The sequence below is a fragment of the Gekko japonicus genome, unplaced genomic scaffold (genome assembly GCF_001447785.1).
Source record: "Gekko japonicus isolate JY-2015 unplaced genomic scaffold, Gekko_japonicus_V1.1 scaffold508, whole genome shotgun sequence".
Classification (NCBI taxonomy): Eukaryota; Metazoa; Chordata; class Lepidosauria; order Squamata; family Gekkonidae; genus Gekko; species Gekko japonicus.
In genome coordinates this window covers 16,441-36,128 of record NW_015164679.1, presented here as the reverse complement: position 1 = coordinate 36,128, position 19,688 = coordinate 16,441, and the positions used below count along the sequence as shown (strand labels likewise).

General features: G+C 44.2%; 1 protein-coding gene across 1 annotated transcript in view; it reads left to right on the top strand.

Annotated features, from left to right (window-relative positions):
- The first annotated feature begins 3,048 nt into the window (after nucleotides 1-3,048).
- TOP3B (topoisomerase (DNA) III beta) overlaps nucleotides 3,049-19,688 on the top strand; it is a 29,804-nt gene continuing 13,164 nt past the window's right edge. The window contains exons 1-9 of the mRNA XM_015409292.1: nucleotides 3,049-3,067; nucleotides 3,610-3,741; nucleotides 4,216-4,347; nucleotides 6,419-6,525; nucleotides 8,205-8,279; nucleotides 9,300-9,496; nucleotides 11,513-11,669; nucleotides 14,246-14,359; nucleotides 16,331-16,421. Of these exons, the coding sequence (XP_015264778.1) occupies nucleotides 3,672-3,741; nucleotides 4,216-4,347; nucleotides 6,419-6,525; nucleotides 8,205-8,279; nucleotides 9,300-9,496; nucleotides 11,513-11,669; nucleotides 14,246-14,359; nucleotides 16,331-16,421 (943 nt within the window). The 5' untranslated portion in view covers nucleotides 3,049-3,067; nucleotides 3,610-3,671. The remainder of the gene's footprint in view (nucleotides 3,068-3,609; nucleotides 3,742-4,215; nucleotides 4,348-6,418; nucleotides 6,526-8,204; nucleotides 8,280-9,299; nucleotides 9,497-11,512; nucleotides 11,670-14,245; nucleotides 14,360-16,330; nucleotides 16,422-19,688) is intronic.

Below are 19,688 nucleotides of genomic sequence, written 5' to 3'. Positions count from 1 at the left end.
AATACTTGAGAGTCCTTGGTGGTCTCCCATCCAAACATTAACCAAGGCCAACCGTGCTCAGCTTCTGAGAGCTGACAAGAACAGGCTAGCCTGGGCTATCCAGGTCTTAGAACTTATCACAAACTTAAAACACTCCATGTTGTCCCCGTTTAAACTGAGAGATTTCCTCAGTTCCTACAATCTCTAATAGCTCTATGGGACCCACTTTTTGAAAATTTTAATTGGCCGTTCTTAATAGTCTTTGTCTGACTATAATCTTGCACCAGTATCACTCAATTTTAACTGAAACAACAATTTGCTTATCTGTTTGAATTTATGAGCTCCCACACCATCCAGTATATATAATCGCTAATTCTGCCCCTTGATTAGGGGACTCATACCCACCCTTTCTACATCCACTGTTCCCTTTTCTCCTTACATTGAGATTTACACTTGGAAAGCTCTTAGTGTAATTCACACACCAAACAAAAGAACAGGAGTCTTGTGGTGGCATTTTTAAAACGAACAATTTTTATTTGTTTTAATTCAGCATAAAACTTCCCTGGGTTACAACCAACTTCTCCAGATGGAATTGTCTTGCATGACGCTCACCCCAGACGATCCCTCCCCCCCCGAATTTGCCTCCTGCATGAATGTAATGGAGAGAGGCGCCGTTCCCATGGGAACAGGGCCCACCTGTGGACGGAGGACCAGAGGATGCAGGAGCCTGCGCATCACTTTCGCCCTCCTTCCCTAGAGACTGGAGGGAAGAGGCGGTGTCTGTGCCCGAGAATGACCCGGCAGTGGAAGAGGCGGCGGCAATGGCCGCCTCCTGAGGCTGCGGCGCCGGGTGAGTTCTTCGCCTGAGCTTGGAGCGGGGAAAGGAAACCTCGGCCTGGGTTGTCGAGCAGGATTAGGCCGCGTCGCTTTGCCAGGCAACCTTCCGCCCCCCCCATTGCCATGTTATCGCGGGCGAAGGCGGGCCCTGTGGCTGCTGGGGAAGAGAAAAGGGGCTCCTTGGGGAAGCGGGAATCGAACCCTTCGCCCTCTGGCGTCGCAACCTCCGAGCCCCACTTTCTTTGGGGAAGGGGGGGGGGAGCTGACAGTTTAGGGTCTGGGAGTGGGGAATAGTCCGGGTCCCCCCCCCCTCATTTTGGGGGTAAAACGAAGGGCAACTTTGAGGAGGGTGTAGGGGGTAAATGTAACTTTCAAAAACCATTGCAAACTCTGTCCGTTTTGGAATCAGCCTTTGAACGCAGGAGCTCCTTGTTGTGTGTAACTCAACAATTGTAATCGGGGGATTTTTAAATTATTTTTTTGCTGGAGAGATTTATTCTGTGCATTCTCATATTGCAACCATCATAACAAATTGTTCGAGACAATTTAGGGTATTAATTCAAGCGATTCTAAGGAGGATAGCACCTTCTAAGCTCATTGACTCAAAGCACCATGGCTTTGGTGTGGAAAGAAAAAAACCTGTTAAAGGGCTGATGGGGGGGGGTGAGTGGCCCTTTCCTTCCACCATTTTGAAGGTAGAGCTTAGTTCTGCCGGCCTTTGGATTGCCTTTGGGCAGAGCTTCTGTATGGAAACTCCCCATAGTCCACCCCCCCCAATTCCCTATTAAATTGGATTGAAGGCGATTCTACTTTGATCTGATTTAAACAGGCAACCCCTAGGAATCTGAGTGGTGCTTGGAAGGAAAGAGCATGGCATCTTGTGGAAGCTCCCCAAATTCCTGGGGTATGGTGGTGGTGCTCTCCATTCGTGAGAAAATCCCTGTGTATATACAGCTGTGTGATGAATGATGGGTCAGTGGTGAGACTGGTACTAAAATTCTGTTGCTGTGGTCAGCTAGCATTATCAAGGCTTTTGCCTTTCTTCTGGTAAAGGACACTAATTGGGGAAGCCTTATCCTGCTGCTAGAGATAGCAAAAGGAGCCATATGTGGAAAAAGTAAGTTGTCAGCAATCATATTTTATAGTATCCATTTTTAATCACACAAGAAGAGCTCTGCAGGGTGGTGGTTCGTCTAAGCCACTGTTTCTCACAGTGGAAAAACAGCTGCTCTGGAGGGCTAAGAAATGGGGCGTATAGCCCAAGGCCTCTGCCTGATGTTGCTTTCTAGCACTGATACTCAGAGGTTTGCTTTTTCTGGACATGGAGGTTTCCTTTAGTTACTGTGGCAGGTAGCCATTGATGGACCTATGCTCCATGAATCTAATTCCCTATATTTTCTTGTGGCCATCGTTAGGTCCACTAGCAGGGAATTCCACTTTTTGAGTGAAGAAATATTTTATTTTAGCTGTCTTGAATCTATTTCCTGTCCACTTCAACCTCGAGTTTTAGTAACATGGGAGTGGGAGAAAAGTTTATACCCACTTTTTCCACCTGAAGCATGATTTTACAAACTTCTATCATGTTCCACCCAGTGTTCCCTCTAAGATGAGTTAGTAGTGAGATCATACATTTTTGTCTTAGCTCAGGGAGGATGGCTCCAGAGCAAACTAGTTTATGCAGTAGCCAAATCACTCGCTCACAACTTCAGTGCCAGTAGCTCACAAAATAGAATTTTTGCTCACAAGACTCCACAGCTTAGAGGGAGCATTGGTTCCACATTAAATTGCCTTTTTTAAAAACCAAAAGTCCCAAACTCTTCAGTCATTCGTCATAGGAAAGGTCTTCCAATCCCTCATTTTGGTGGTTCTCTTCTGCTTTTTTTTCTATCTTTGCAATATCCTTTTATGAGCTACAGCTACTAGAACTGTACACAGTAGTCCAAATGAGGCTGCACTATAGATCTACATATGGACATTACAATTGGATTGAAGTTCTATTTTCAGTCCCTTTCCTAATCCCAGCATGGAGTTTGCCTTCCTCATTTCTGCCACACACTGAGTTGACATTTACACTGAACTATTCATTCCAACCACAAGATTTCTTTTTCACCAGTGAAGACGCACCAGCATATTACTCATTCATTAAAATGCTTATAACTTGCCTTTCAACGTGACTTCAGCAGCTATATTAGTATATATTCATAAAAAATTACAGCTGGAATTCAGAGGCTCTTTCTGATGCTTAATTTGGGTACGTATTAACATTTGTTTTTATTGACTTTTCTGTACCTTTAGTAATGTACTTGTTTCTACCACTGACCATAACAAAGATATACATAATGGTAACAGATAAGAAGCAATAGTTGAATTCATTCAATGCGTTAATGGGGGGGGGGGGAGAAAAAATCATACCTTTGCAGAATAATAACACAGAAGATGGCTTTGAAATATTTAATAACTCTGGCAAAATTGATGTGTTTATTACTTGCTGATCTTTTTAAAAATGTTGTCATGACTTAAGCCTGTGACATGCATCACAAAGAGCTCATGCATTGTGGGGTGTGGGGAGGGAGAAAGAAAGAATTACCTTGTCCCTTTTTTAATTTTACCAGATTAAATTTAAACAGGAAGACGTTTTACAAAATCAATTATTTCTAAAGGCTTTGTCTGTGAAAATGTAAATCCTGGGATATAGGATTAATGTCCATGTGCTTGTGAAATAAAAACCTCTAGGAAGAAACGCAAGAGGATATAATGGACTAAAAAATAATAGGATTTATCTTCCTTTTCTAGGCTGAAACAAGCCAGTGTTTTTTTAAAAGAGGTCTGAAGAGCCTTTTCAATACTCCGCAAAGATGAAGACTATTCTTATGGTAGCAGAGAAGCCATCCTTGGCTCAGTCTATAGCAAAAATCCTTTCGAGAGGTAGGGGTGAACATTTGTTTGTTCTTTCACAGCATTTCTTCATGGTAATGTTTATATCCATTAAGGCTGTAGTCTCATTTTATTTTGAGGAAGTCTTGGTGAACTTCCAGGTAAACATACATGGGATTGTTTATGTGTATTATATCTCACCTTTCTGACAAGCAAGATAGAGGATGGTAACCTGGCAGCCTAAAATACAATTAAAATTCTCCCACTGCAAAGGAAAGTCCAGCATCAAAGCAGCCACTGGCTCAAAGTGTATACTATAAATTGCAGACTAGACATCAATCATTATTACAGTTTACCAAAGATTAATTTTTCCAGTAAATTAGTTCTTTTGCAGCTGGAAGTAAAAATTTTCTAAAAAGAATTTCACCTTCTTCTCTTCTGAGATTGATCTCAGTTTCAGAAAATACATTGTTCTAAGGGAGCTGTAGTTGTTGCTATCAGTATGTCTGTTTCTTTTCGTTATAGGAAACATGTCCTCTCGCAAAGGGCTCAATGGAGCTTGCTCAGTGCATGAGTATGCAGGATCATTCTTAGGACAAAGTGGTCGCTTCAAGATGACATCAGTGTGTGGTCATGTGATGACGCTGGATTTTATAGGTACAGCACCCACTGTTGGCGGTTGACAGTTTTATTAGGAGCGGTTGTGTTACTGCTATTCCACGACAAAAGGGAAACAATACTGCAAAGCTAAGTGGAACTTTTAATAAGATGTACTGTAGCTGAAATAGGTGACAAGCCAGACGCCTGGGTTCAGACTTTGATGTACAGTTCAGAATTTTAAAAGCCCCACATAGGGTGCGTTCAGACGGGGTGTTTCAGTCGGCATAAACTGCACCGGTTCCAACCAGTGCAGTTTCTGCCGGCTGAAAAACGATCACACTTACCTCCTGTCTGCGGAGCCCATCGCTGTATGCCTGTTCACACACAGCGAGTGTTGGCAATTTTTTTTTAACTCAGTTTGCGCATGCTCATAGGCAGCCATCCACAGAATGGTGATCTTCGTGCATGCACAAAACACCTCGTCCCAAAAAGCATGCCCTGAAGAGAGGACTTACCTTTAAAGTTTAAAGACCAAACTGGCCTCCCTGAGGTCCCAGACTTCTCTAAAACCTTAAACTAAGGACCTTTTTCTTTTAAACAAATGGCGGGGCGAAGCTTTGCCCAAGCGCATATCGCCGACCTAACCAAAAAAATGGTGGGCGAAAAGCAGAAGCCTCGGGCTTCCAAACGGAAGTGGCTCTACAATGGTGGAGAGCGATCAGACGGGGGGTAAAGCGGTTACAACCAGTGCACTCAGGATACCACCACTTGGGGACCTAGTAGCAGAATACACCAGTTTAAAGCTCTTTGCAACGGTTAGGGACGGAAGGCAGATGTTCTACACGTGAATGCCAGTAAGTACACCGATTCCAACTGGCACCTGTACCGTTGTAAATGCCCCATCTAAACGCACCCATAGATTTGCAAGTATCAGTGAATTTTTAATGGACTTCAGTATCTTGGAGCTTTTGATTTCCTGTACTAGGCAAAATACAGATTGAATAATTACACAATGGATATATTGCAAGGTGTCCCCCACCCTCCTTTCTCTTTGACTGGTCTGGATTTCTCATAGTAGACCATTGAGGCTCTGTCCTCTTGTATATATGAGATGCGTATGAACTTGTTGCAGTGATATGAGCAGTTTTCATTTGGTGCGGGGTGCGGACTGTAGGGCCTTGCAGCCCTATCTCATTCCTTGAGATTTCAGCCACACAATTATTAGGACTGCATTGAAGTCCTCCACCAGTCAGAAGCCAGAGTTGTGCCATTCAATGTTTCCACTAGCCAGGAAGTGCATCTTCATAACTTCTTATGCCTTCCCCAGTCACCACCGTTCCTCGGTGTTCCATCACCCCACTTGCTCTTTGTTTCCAACTCCTTGCCAAACTATTTCAAAATGTCTTTAAAACCTGAAATTTGAAAAAAGAAGAATTTTACAGACATGACTACATATGCAATTAATTGGTATAATTTGATGGCACGGCTTAAGGTATAGCTGGATGTCTGTGTCTTGCTGAACCTGCATAGGATGTTGCTATCACACAGGTACCTTCTAAGTCACTGCAGTTGTTCAGGTTAAAGTTAGTCAGTTCATCACTGCTATTTATGGAGTTCAAGGAGGTTAGTGTGGCCAGGATACTAGGAAGGGTGTTTTGTAGGCCAGAGCAGCAGAACAATATTTAATAATTGGAATATGAGGCAAAAAAGGTTATCAAAGCATTTCAGGGAATGTAACAGGCCTTGCCCTGCCCTGGATGGCTCAGGCTAGCCTGATCTCATCAGATCTCAGAAGTTAAGCAGGATCAGCCCTGGTTAGGACTTGGATGGGAGACCACCAAGAAAGCCCAAGGTGAAGCAGGCAATGGCGGACCACCTCTGTTTGTCTCTTGCCTTGAAAACCCTACAGGGTTGCCATAAATCGGCTGCAGCTTGACGGCACTTTCCACCACTGACAGGTCTTGCAGATTACATGCCTTGGGATCTTCAGATGAATGCGGCTATGCACCTCTTGAAGAATCTGTATGGCACAGTGACCAGCAGGAGCAGAAGGCTACAAAGGTCTTAGAAGTTTGCCGTGTTCGTATTAATGTTCCACTTAACTTTTTATCCTCTTGTCCTTCTCCAGGAAAATACAACAACTGGGATAAAGTAGACCCAGCTGAACTTTTTAGCAAAGCGCCTACAGAAAAGAAAGAAGCTAATCCCAAACTGAACATGGTGAAGTTTTTACAGGTATTTGCTCTCTGGATGGATTTTAAAGCAATCGTTACACTTGTCTTTAAAAAAAGTCATCGATCTATCCCATTTGAACCCGTCCTTCCACCAAGGACCTCGGCAAGGCATGCATGATTCTCCCTTCTCTGGTGTTTTGTTTGTTTGTTTGTTTGTTTTCATATGTACGTGTGTGTCCACCTGGAAGTCATGGCTACCTCTGGTGACTGACCCCTACTGGGGGCCTGGAGGATATTCATAAAGGTTGCTGAATAAAGCCTGCCCCTGTCCTCCTGATGTGGTATTCCAAGGAAGTCTCCCATCCAAGTACTAACCACAGTCAACCCTCCTTAGCTTCCGAGATCAGGCTTACCTGCGCTATCCAGGTCAGGGCTCCCTTCCCCCGTTTTCATCCTCACAACATTGTAAGGCAGATTACATTGAGACAGTTACTTGTTCCCCTCAGAGCTGCATGCCTGAGCAGAGAAAGTGTTCCCAGATCTGCCGGTCCTCCTGTACCACAGTAGCGGTCCAGGCCTGGAGGCCTCTGGTTGCTCTTTTACTCCTCCTCTTCTTCCTCCTCCTCCACTTCTTCCTCTTTCTAGTTTTTTTTAATTTCCCAAACTTCAATTTCTGCTTGCATTCTCTGTGTGCCTACAGCAGTAGGATGCTTTTGATAATATGGAGAAAATAATTCTGTTCATATTCCTAACAGGAGGATTAACCAAGAAGTGCTTCATGCAAACTTCTTTTGTTTTTTATATCATTTTTGCATGTCTCTATCATTTTCATCTTTATAGCATATAACTAGCAAGAAAAAGTTACAGGAGGATTAGCCAAGAAGTGTTTCATGCAAGCTTGTCTCTATCATTTTCATCTAATTTTTTGCAGAATTAACTTTATAGCATATAACTAGCAAGAAAAAGTCATTTAATAAAGACATTTTTACAGTCTGCAAAATACAGAGGAAGAAGGGAAACACAGATAGCACTAGCATATGAAGACATTTTTGTCCCAAAATATTGCTTTGAATCCCTTTTGATATAAAACCTTCATATTGCAATGGGAGAGAACTGTATGTAATGCCAAGGCATTGTAGCTTCCTATATTCCAAGTTCAGTAGTTGTTTAGCTCTACCTTTCATGGATTATCTGAGTTTCTGTCTGTCTCTGCATTTCCCTTCTGCACTTTTCTTCAGGATCATTCAAATCCCAGCACTGGTAAGAGCACTCTGCATCTGTGACTGCATTCTAAAATATGACTTCCGTGTAGCCTCCAAGTGGTGAAAAAGCAGTTATGTGAGACTGCTCTTTGAAAATGTGCTGATCAACACTTTGATCATTTCTTTCTAACATATTTTTATGACTCTTTAACCACGATCAAGCTCCTTCAGGGCAATATCCTGATATGTTTATGTTTCATCTCAAGAGACAGGCTGCGTTCAGACATGATAATTCACATTTGTCATTACAGGAACATGCCGTGGAAGATCTTTCTCATGTGGCCTCCCCCCGCCTTCCCACCCCTTTTTTCCTACCCGCATGGTTCAGGAAAGGAAAACTTTTGCATTTCCAACCTACTGTAACAAATGTAACCAAATCTGACCTGGAACCCCAAGCTGTAAAGGATAAACCCAGTTGAAAGAGAGAAGGGTACCATAGCTGCCTTTTAGTCAAATGAATGTGTGTGTTTTATTTCAGGTGGAGGGAAGAAGCTGTGACTACATTGTTCTGTGGCTAGATTGTGACAAGGAAGGTGAAAACATCTGCTTTGAGGTATGATTCCTGCAATAAAATATGAATGTTAATGATATCAAATTAGAATATAACCAACATCCATATTTTGTTGATGACAATGTTGGTGGGAACACACTGGTGCTACTGTGTAATCTCTTTTATCTTTTTTCCTTTACATTTGATGTATCCTGATGTAGAGGCTTTTACATCACAAACAGAGTGAGGAAAATGATGAATTTAAACTTTTTTCCTTCCATGATCATTAAATATTTTTGTCAGCATATTTTAAAGCTTGGCTCTTTAACCTTGAGGACTAGATCTTCGATTTCCTGCAGAGTCTGTAATCACTTACAACTATGCATTGCAGCTAAATGTACTCCGCAAGCTATACATTGCCTGTATCTATATTAAAGTTTACTTATATCCCCTGGCTACAATCCTGTTCACACTTACCTGGGAGTACACCCTAGAACTGTAGGGATAAGGTGCATAGGATAGGTCTGCATGTTTTTCGTGCTGCAAATTATGTCTTGTTGATTTTGCATTTTATAGGTATTTATACATTACCTGTTGGCTGAACTAAAGGTAGCTGGAATGGTTGAACTAAAGGTAGCTGGAATGGTTGAACTAAAGGTAGCTGGGATGGTTAAGGTCCTGCTGATCACCACTGAAAAACTGAAGTGGTGGTTTGAATTTTATGCCCATGGCAGAATTGTGATTTGAACCTGGGACTTCCTGATTTGTATCCCTGCCTCTTAGCCACGCTGCATCAGCTCATGACAAGGATATATAAGTGAGAAGAACAAAATTTTAAACACATGGGTTTAGCATAGCCAAGGCAAGCTGTGTAATTTTTCACAACAAAAGCAAGGAGCCTCCATGTTCTGTATATGCAGTCCGTTAAGAACTCTTGAAAATAATGAGAGATTTGCAAGAGTGCTGTTGAGCAGGTCCCACCCATTTCTCTGAGGCTTGTGCAGGTGATATTCCTAGGACACTTGATTGGTGGCGGGGGGTGATCTGTTTGACTAAACAGCATATATGTTGGTTTCTTCTTAGGTTCTAGATGCCACCGTCCCTGTAATGAATAAGCCCCGTGTCAACGAACGGTCTGTATACAGAGCTAAGTTTAGCTCCATTACTGACACGGATATTTGCAATGCCATGAACAACTTGGGAGAGCCCAACCACAACGAGGCTCTGTCGGTGGATGCCCGTCAGGAGCTGGATCTGAGAATTGGCTGTGCATTTACAAGGTATCTGCGTGGCCCTTCTAGGCCACTCAAATGATTTTTCTACCCTGGTGTGCCTTTCCTTGGTCCGGGTTGCGCGCTGGTCTGCATTCTGTACTTGCCGTGGGGAATAGCATCACACATAGTTATGACCACTTAACAGAAATCATTAAGGGAGCCGAGGCCATCACATGGTGAGTTTTGCACCTGCAAATGTGTCAATGGAATTTTCCTGGAGGAATGAAGGCAGATGTGGCCTGATGATGCCACCTGGCAGGATGAGGTAGCTTTGTGGCAGAGCAGACACTTTGCATGGAGAAGGCCTCAGGTCCAGTCCCTCTCATCTTTGCTTACTGGATCTATTGGAAAGGAAAGACCTTTTTCTTCTGGAGAGCAGCTGCCAGACAGACTAGACAAAAATTATCTTCATGGGCCAGTGGGATAAGCAGCTTCATATGATGTATGATTCCAGGATAGGAGACTTTATCACATGATACACATCATGTGACCTTATATTGAGTCAGACCATCAAGGTTGGTCTTGTCTACTTAGAGTGGCAGCAGCTCTCTAGGGTCTCGAGGTCTTTCACATGAGCCAGTTTGGTGTAGTGGTTAAGTGCGCGGACTCTAATCTGGGAGAACTGGGTTTGATTCCCCACTCCTCCACTTGCACCTGGCTGGATGACCTTGGGCAAGCCATAATTCTGGCACAGCTGTTCTTGAAAAAGAGCAGTTTCTGTCGAGCTCTCTCAGCCCTACCTACCTCACAGGGTGTCTGTTGTGGGGAGGGGAAGGGAAAGGAGTTTGTAAGCCGCTCTGAGACACCTTTGGGTAGTGAAGGGTGGGGTATAAATCCAATCTCCTCTTCTTCTGCCTGGTCCTTTTTAACTGGAGTTGCCGGGGACTGGACCTGGGACCTTCTGCATGCAGAGCAGAGGTTCTTCCACTGAGATAGACCTCTCATGCCATCATAAATTGGGTCTCAGAGATTTATGGCAGAGGAAGTCTGCAGGAGCATCAAGCAATAATGACACTTTCCATTTATTTATTAAAACTTTTATCCCACACCTTAGATAGGGCGCTGAAGGCGGCCAACTAAAACCAAAACTGGCATGCTGAAATAGCTGTGCCTTGACCTGGCTTCTGAAGGCTGACAAAGAGGGGGGCACCTGAACCTCACAAGGCAAGGAGTTCCAAAGGCCTGGTGCCATGCTTGTATTCCCACTGACCATAACCTCTGTGGCGATGGGTTGCAGAGCAAATGGGTGCCAGGATTTAAGTGCGTTGGCGGGTTCACGTGGGCTGAGAGCGTTTCCATTTTTTTCTGAAACTCTAGCATCCTAGCATGCTTAGTCTCTGGCATTCTTCTGAACACACGAAGCCGCTTATAGTGAATCAGACCACTGGCCCATCAAGGTTGGTATTGTCTACTCACACTGGCAGCAGCTCACTAAGTTCTGAAGTAGAGAGGTCTTTCACAACACATTCTACCTGATCCTTTTAACTGGAGGTGCAGGGGATTAAACGTGGGACCTTCTGCATGGCAAACAGGTGCTCTGCCACTGAGCCATGTCCCCTTATGTAGTAACTATTGATAAGGCCAACCTCTGGGAAGCGTCCTGCAGAAGCCAATTATAGGATTGGTCAATTTCTTATTAATAATCAAATTCCATATACAACGATCAGTATTTTCAGATCAATTTATGGTAAGCAAGGATGGATCATGACATTTATATAATATAGTGGTTTGTTTTTTTAATTTACATCATTTATAGTCCACCTGTCTCACTTGGATTTAAGGAGGATTGAGCAGAGTCAATGCAGTTAACAGGATGGGGTATTCAGTAAACAATACAATGGGATTAGGGTTAGAGAACCAGTCAGAAATCTAAAAACACAAGTGAAGCAAAACGTAAGTCTTAACATGACACATGAAGTGATAAAAAAATTACATGGTGTACGATCTTCGTTTCAGTAAGCTAAATGTGTAAGTGTAGACCACTGTCCCTAATCATTTATCTAATAATCTTGTTTCTTTTAGGTTTCAGACGAAATACTTCCAAGGGAAATACGGCAATTTGGACAGCTCACTAATATCCTTTGGGCCTTGCCAGACCCCAACGCTGGGCTTTTGTGTAGAACGGCATGATAAAATCCAGTCATTCAAGCCTGAGACCTACTGGGTATTGCAAGCCAAAGTGAGTTATAGCCCCCTTTCTTGTCCCACAGGATATCTGATCTGTACAGTAGCTTTACTGATGATAAAGGGATTTTCAATCCAAGTTTCAGAAGGTGTCACCGGTTTCTAGCCTGAAAAATGGATCGAATGTACTTCAGTTTGTCTGTCAGATGCTTAACTATAAGAGAGTCAACAAAAAACAAGGCAGATTTACACAGTGGGGAAAAAGCACAACCAACAATGAAATGTGTAATGAAATTCCTTGTAAGTATAAGAGAGTAGCAGGTCTGTAACTATAAGAGAGTAGCAGGTCTGTAACTATAAGAGAGTAGCAGGTCTGTAACTATAAGAGAGTAGCAGGTCTGTAACTATAAGAGAGTAGCAGGTCTGTAACTATAAGAGAGTAGCAGGTCTGTAACTATAAGAGAGTAGCAGGTCTGTACAGTGCAGCCACTGTGCAACTGAGGACAGGAATATGGCGGGTCAAAATAGTAAGTACAGAATGCCCAGTGCCAGTACTCTTAACACAGCCATTTGATGTTGCCAACTGGATGAGATGGAGACTAGAATGAGCACACAGGGTGAAATTTTGCATACTTAACATCCCTCATGAAGCACTTTCCAAGAGAAACATCCCTCTTACGTCCATGCACAATCTCCCACTTTGGAATATTCAGACAGTGTTTCAGGGGCTCACTGCTCCTCCCCCAGTGCTCCTGCAGCAAGTACGTCCTGAAGTACCTGACACTGAAGATATTCTTTCCTCTTGGTGATCATGTGATCCTGTTGATCATCCAGACTGGGAGCCTTGTCTGGGCATCCTGTTCTGTGCATATTTCACAGAGACAAAACAGGTCAGCAGACAGATCCTGCCAAAGGAGGATATCCCATTCCATCACACTCAGGAACTCTGTTGACCCTCTTTTTTGCCCTCCACCTCTACGTTTTTAGGAGGAGGAGTGGCATACACTTGGACATTCATAGAGCTCTTAAAATTTTCATAAATAGAACCAGAAGATTTTGTTGTTGTTTTGCTACCCTGTCACAGCCAACTTACAGTGACCCCATAGGGTTTTCAAGGCAGGAGACTGACAGAGGTGGTTAGCCATTGCTTGCCTCTGCGTGGCAACCCTGGACTTCCTTGGTGGTCTCCAATCCAAGTACTCTTCAGGGCTGACCCTGCTTAGTTTCCAAGATCTGCTGAGACTGGGCTAGCCTGGGCTGTCCAGATCATAAAATTAGACTCTCTATATGTAGCCCTCCGTCCTATGTATGATTAAGTCATCATTGAACCGGTGGCTAATACTATTACATTCACTCATTTGGCACAGGCAAACAACGGCCTGTGGACATCACGTCACATCTGTTAGAGGAACGGCTGCTTCAGCAGCCATCAGCAGTTGGAAGAGACCTGTAAAGCAGCGACATGGACATCATCAACCAGCATTTTCCCATCAATATACAGTGTGTCTCCTTGACTCAAATGATGTGGCATTTGGCCACAGGTTACTCCAGCAGGTTATTTAATAAATTACTAAGGCGTGTTGGACGGCCAAGGAGTCCTGCCCAGATGGGTTACTGCTGATGGACATAGTGTCAGTCAGGATGCTGCCATATGCGTGGTTTTAACTGTGTTGTATTTTTATACTGTTGTTACCTGCCCTGAGCCCGGCCGTGGCTCCAAACGAATAAATCCAAACAAATAAATAAATAGATATAACAGGGGGGAGGAGTAGATTAGATTTATACCCCACCCTTCACTCAGAGTCTCAGAACAGCTTACAATCTCCTTCCCTTCCTCTCCACACAACAGACACCCTGTGAGGTTGGTGGGGCTGAGTGAGAGAGCTCAGGGAACTGCTCTTGAGACAACAGCTCTGACAGAACTGTGGCTTGCCCAAGGTCATCCAGCAGCTGCAAGTGAAGAAGTGGGGAATCAAACCTGGTTCTCCAGATTAGAGTCTGCCACTTTTAACCACTACACCAAACTGGCTCCCTGTAGCGTTCCTTCCGTTTTTAGGCAAGGATCACATCTGGCCCTGCCGTGTGCTTTCAAGGGTAGGGAATTGAGGGCATGAACATTCTGTTCCAATAGCTGGCACCCTGTTGTCCTTCTATTTCAGTCTTCATTAGCTAAATTTTCCCCACTATAAATTGTTAACCACTTTTCTTTCAGTTTGTGATTGGTTTCTGCAGTATGAGTTATGGAATCCTTCCCTCCTTCCCAATCTGTTTACCTTCACTGTGGAAGGAGGGGTGACCTTCTCCCATGAAGACAGGACTTTGAAGAAATGCCCTGCCTACTAGTGAGGAATCCCCTGACAATCATGATGCTTGCCTTACCTCAGATTAGAAGGAACACTTATAGTGTCCAGTGTTCTGTTCTCTGATTGGTCAACAAAAGTGTATTTTTCAGAAACTTCCTACCATCTGCAATCATTCTCAGCTGTTTGACATGCTAGTGTTATGCCAGTGGCAGAATTCCACAATATCAATATGCAGTCACAATGATTCCATCGGACTACCTGACCTATCAATTATTAAAGAGGAACTGAAGATATTAACTTCTTTGTATTCTCCCCCCCACCCCGGCAGGTTAACCATGAAAAAGAAAGTTGTCTGACTCTGGAGTGGGACAGAGTGCGGGTATTTGACAGAGAGATTGCTCAGATGTTCCTGAATATAACAAAGGTAGCAAAGGAAGCCAAGGTAAGAATACAAAATTATTTACATGGATAGAGTCCTGTCTTTAAAACCCCTGTTGTTTGAATCCATGGATATGACCTTGAAGACACATGAGTCCACAACTTTGCCAAAGATAAGTAGATCCTGTATACAACACCTTGTCCTATGATATTGTAAGATATGTCAGAAAGTTTGTGGAAGCAGTCCTGTTCCACGTACTTAATTAGGAACAGAACAGAAATCTTTATTACAGTTCGTAACTAGCACAAATATTGTAAGATATAAATATATTAAGTTATGCCAAACTACAGTTGTTAATATTTTACTGTTCTTTCATGGCACTTTAATATTTTGAACTAAGAGTGCAGGCTTTTTCTTCTTCCTGTTCTAGATGTAGTGAGACCAAACATAGGTGGCCTTTTCTTCCTGTCTCTGTTCATTGGTCTGTTTTTTGGCGTTTTTATCTTGGAGTTTTCAACCAAAAATGGAGTCCCAAAGAGGCTCCCGGGAATGCAAAGCCAATGGCCGCTTAATCCAAACATTCTTTGGGGAGGAGATTCCCACCTGAGTCAGATCCAGGCACACTGAGAAAAGTGCCCGGGTGCTTCTTGAACCCAGAATCCTCATAATACTTTCTTGCCCTGTGAATGGCAAGTGAAAGCGGAAGGGAGGGCTTTCAGCTGGAGCTTCATCCAAGCAGTCTGTTCCAAGCTCACAGGTAAAAATTTCACCCCAGCGCACATTAAAACAGAAATTGCAGCCATTCTTCTCCATGAAGAGCAAGTCAGGTCTTGGCCCACTCACCCATCTTGCCCATTCACCAGGCTAGAGATTCTACTTTCAGCCTTTGGTCTCGCCCTTCTCTGCTTCCTTCAGGCAGGCTGCCTGCCTCTGTTATTACCATTCCAGGTGATGCTGGTGAAGATTAAATAGCATAGAACTGGCTTGTTGCCTTGAGATCCAGCATGGTGTTGTGGTTAAGAGTGGCTGACTCTAATCTGGAGAACCGGGTTTGATTCCCCACTTCTCCTCCACTTGAAGCCAGCTGGGTGACCTTGGGCCAGTCACAACACTCTCATAACTTCCTCAGCCCCACCTACCTCACAAGGTGCCTGATGTGGGGCGAGGAAGAGAAGGTGACTGTAAGCCGCTTTGAGATGCCTTAGGGCAGAGAAAAGCAGGGTATAAAAACCAGCTCTTCTTCTTCTCCTTCTTCTTGAGGCTAAAAAAAAGCTAGGTTTTAAAGAGATGCAGAACTGTGGGTGGAGATGGGGGGCTGGGGCTTTTCGCAATGTGACCAACGTGGAACCAGCCAGCGCTGTGCACCACCGGCTCATGAAGCAAACGAGCAGAACTAATTTCTGTGCTCTCAGCTTTGGAGAGGATTAATGGTATGTGTGAAAAGAACACGGCAGGTGTGCTTTCGGAGCGCAGCAGTAACTCTTTTCTTTTAAACAGTATGCTTGTAAACACCACAAAATTAAGAATCATAAGCAATTAATGCAAGTAGTAATTAGCTGAAATCAATATGGCATGTGGCGGTTTGCTGTGTTTAAAGCAAAATAAGTTATAACAAAGCCTGCTGGGTGCACCCTGTCTACTTCAAGAAGGTCTTTGGATTCCATCCAGTTTCCTGAGTATACAGAAGCAGATAACTATATCCAGTTCACATGTTTCAGGAAGATCCTTAAGCCAATCTCCAAGCCCTTGAAGGCAAAGTGTGGGCTCTGGCGAAACTGACAAGAGCAATCCTAAACAGATCTGCTCAGAATCCTACTAAACTCTGTTCAGCTGGGCTTACTCCCAGGGAAATGTCCTTAGGGTTCCACTGTACCACTCCTGTCTCCTACTTCTGAGTGTTTTTTCTCTTGCAGCCCCCTCAATGCATGTCAGTTTCATCTCTCTTAAAGAGGGGAAGCATGCAGCACTTCCTTCCTTCTTCATACCCCTAAAACATCATCCTTGCTTACTTGAGGATCTTTTTCTGTGTTGTAGGTAGAATCTGTGAGCAGAAAGGAGAAGGCTAAGCAAAGGCCTCTGGCTCTGAACACTGTAGAAATGTTAAGAGTCGCCAGCGCGGCTTTGGGTAAGTTCAAACCACAGAAGTGTAACTCTGGCACCTCAAGCACATTTCTTTAATTTAATTTAATTTAATTTAAACGTTCAATTTCTAGACCACTCAACCCCGAAGGCTCTGAGCGGTTTACATGATTAAGTTACTTTCTATCTAGGGCCACAATATTCAGGGGAAGTGACTGCCTACTGGCACCCCAGACAGCAGGGCTTGTTGCTGCTTCCCTTCTCGGCTTTCTTCTGCTTTTTCCTGATGTCTCTTAGTGCAGGCCTTCTCGCAGCGACTCCTTTAGGTGAGATCTTTGTGGTGCGCGGCTTGTGTGACGACCGCAGTTCTGGCTCACGTCCTGTTGGCTCCGCCGGGCTACGTTGTTACGTCATCGCGCCTTCCTGTCCAATCGGGAATTCTGTAAATGCAGGCAAAGAGTTCTGTAAAGTATGCGGCAGGACCTCTTAGTCGTAATGCACAGTGTACAAGCAAAGCCTTGCCAACCTGTTTTTTCTTTTTGCCTTCAGCACCTTAAGTGTTAACATGGATCGACTGCAGTGTAGTAGTGAGTTTTATTCACAGTCATTGACCAGCACATTGTACACCGATGGCATATCTTGCAACATAAATGATACATATGATATTAAAATAGAAGCAGAATTTTAAAAGCAGGTTTTTAAAAAGGAAAAAACTCCATAAAAACCATAATAATTAAAATTAATAAAACTAAATCTTAATTCTCTTTTTGAGCTACTATAGTTTTTCTAATTTTTACCCAAGCCATCCAAACCTAGCCACTTGATGAGTAACTTCTGCTCACCTATCTGATAGAAAACTTCTTAAAAGGCAGATTCTTTGCCTACGAGAAAGAGGAAGTGTCTTAGAGAAAGGAAGAGATTTGTGGATGTTGTTATATGCCTTGCAATCTCATATTACGTGTTCTATAGACTCAATACCATCTGCACAACAGGGACACATCCTTTCTTCATAAGAAGTTTTATTGAATTTTCCTTCCAGGACTGCAGATGGGAGTACATCCCAACGCATTACTGTAAATGTTCTTCTGTAGTCCTGATTTAGTAAGCGGGAGAGGTAGGGCATAGGGATTACTCTGTTATCTGGAGCCAATTGACTGCAGTGGAGCTTGTTTCCACGTGAGTTGCTTATGCCCTGCTTCGGGTGTCCCTGCCACCTGAGGCTAGATGGGTGGCACCCGGAGAAAGAAGAAGAGAAGAAGAGATTGGATACCTTTCCCGCTCCCTACTACCGAAAGGTGTCTCAGAGCGGCTTACAAACTCCTTTCCCTTCCCCTCCCCACAAAAGACACCCTGTGAGGTGGGTGGGGCTGAGAGAGCTCTTGACAGAAACTGCTCTTTTTCAAGAACAGCTCCTTATCAGAGCTACGGCTTGCCCAAGGCCATCCAGCCAGGTGCAAGTGGAGGAGTGGGGACTCAAACCGGGTTCTCCCAGATTAGAGTCCGCGCACTTAACCACTACACCAAACTGGCTCTCAGGCATGCAATAACACAGGCATGCAATAACACAGCCTGCAGACTTTCACATAAACAGCAATACAGTTGATCTGCTCATCTAAGTATACGTTACCTAGGCTGTAACAGGTTCCTCAGAGCATGTGTAGAGCTTCTTGTAGTAACTAGATGTTGGAGGAGTTTTGGCTGTTGTATATTTTCCGGGTTTGATGGCTGTGGTCTTGGCATCGTAGGACCTGACGTTTCGCCAGTAGCTGTGACTGGCATCCTCTGTTATACATCTGAGGATGCCAGTCACAGCTACTGGCGAAATGACAGGTCCTACAATGCCAAGACCATGGCCCTACAACCCGGAAAATCTACAACAGCTAACACAACATGGCTATTTATCTGTCAACCTCTGTTGCTGCCTTCCAGTGGGTGTCGACTATTTTGTTCTATCTGGGCTTGTTGTTGGCCTTAATTGTTATTGGCCTTCTTCCATGGCCATTGGTGAGATGTGTTTATATGCTTTTATTGCATTGTCATGTATGTGTTTCAAATGCTTTCGGGGCTGAGAAATGTTTTAATGTTTCTTGATTGCTGCCTTGGGGGACCCTATTTGGGTGGAAAGGCAGCGCAGTAATATTTTAAATGAATAAAATGACTCAGCCTTACGATTTGCTCTTGCTGCTCTGCTGTACATTGGCGCATAGGCTTGAGCTGAAAGGGCCTGGTGCCAGGGTGAGAGCACAGTGTCTCCTTTAGTGGCAAAAGGGTCCCGTTGCAATGGGCACAGCTGCCCTGGTGCTTGTCAGTTCCTGCAGCACAGTGCTGTGGAAGGGCATTTGTGGCTGATGCCAGTTTGGTGTCGTGGTTAAGTGCGCGGACTCTAATCTGGGAGAACCGGGTTTGATTCCCCACTCCTCCACTTGCACCTGCTGATGTGACATTGGGTCAGTCACAAGCTCTGGCACAGCTGTCCTTGAAAAAGAGCAGTTTCTGTCAAGAGCTCTCTCAGCCCCACCCACCTCACAGGGTATCTGTTGTGGGGAGGGGAAAGGGAAAGGAGTTTGTAAGCCGCTCTGAGACACCTTCGGGTAGTGAAGGGCGGGATATGAATCCAATCTCCTCCTCTTCTCTTTTAAGAAAGTGTATTGCAGTGCAGCTGCACCTTTCTAAGTATTTGCAATGCATGCGAAACAGACCCTTGTCATGTGGTGGTGGAAAGCAGTGTTCCCTCTAAGCCTCCAGCTCACATATTTTTGTCTTCACTCAGGAAGGATGGCTCCAGAGCAAACTGATTTATGCAGTAGCCAAATCACTTGCTCAGAACTTTAATGCCAGAAGCTCACAAAGTAGAATTTTTGCTCACAGGACTCCACAGCTTAGAGGGAGTATTGGCGATAAGGGCTATCAAGTCACACCCAACATGTGGCAATTCCTTGGGGTTTTCAAGGAAAGAGGGCTTTGCCATTGCCTGCCTCTGTGTAGTGACCCTGGGCTTCCTTGGTGGTCTTCATCCAAGTACTAACCAGGGCTGACCATACTTCCCTTCTGGGCCATCCAGGTCAGGGCTTCTTGTCAAGTCTAATCTGGGAGAACCGGGTCTGATTCCCCACTCCTCCACTTGCACCTGCTGATGTGACCTTGGGTCAGTCACAAGCTCTGGCACAGCTGTCCTTGAAAAAGAGCAGTTTCTGTCAAGAGCTCTCTCAGCCCCCCCACCTCAACAGGGTGTCTGTTGTGGGGAGGGGAAGGTGATTGTAAGTGAAAGGCAGGGTACAAAACCCAACCCTTCTTCTTCTACCTATACCTAACA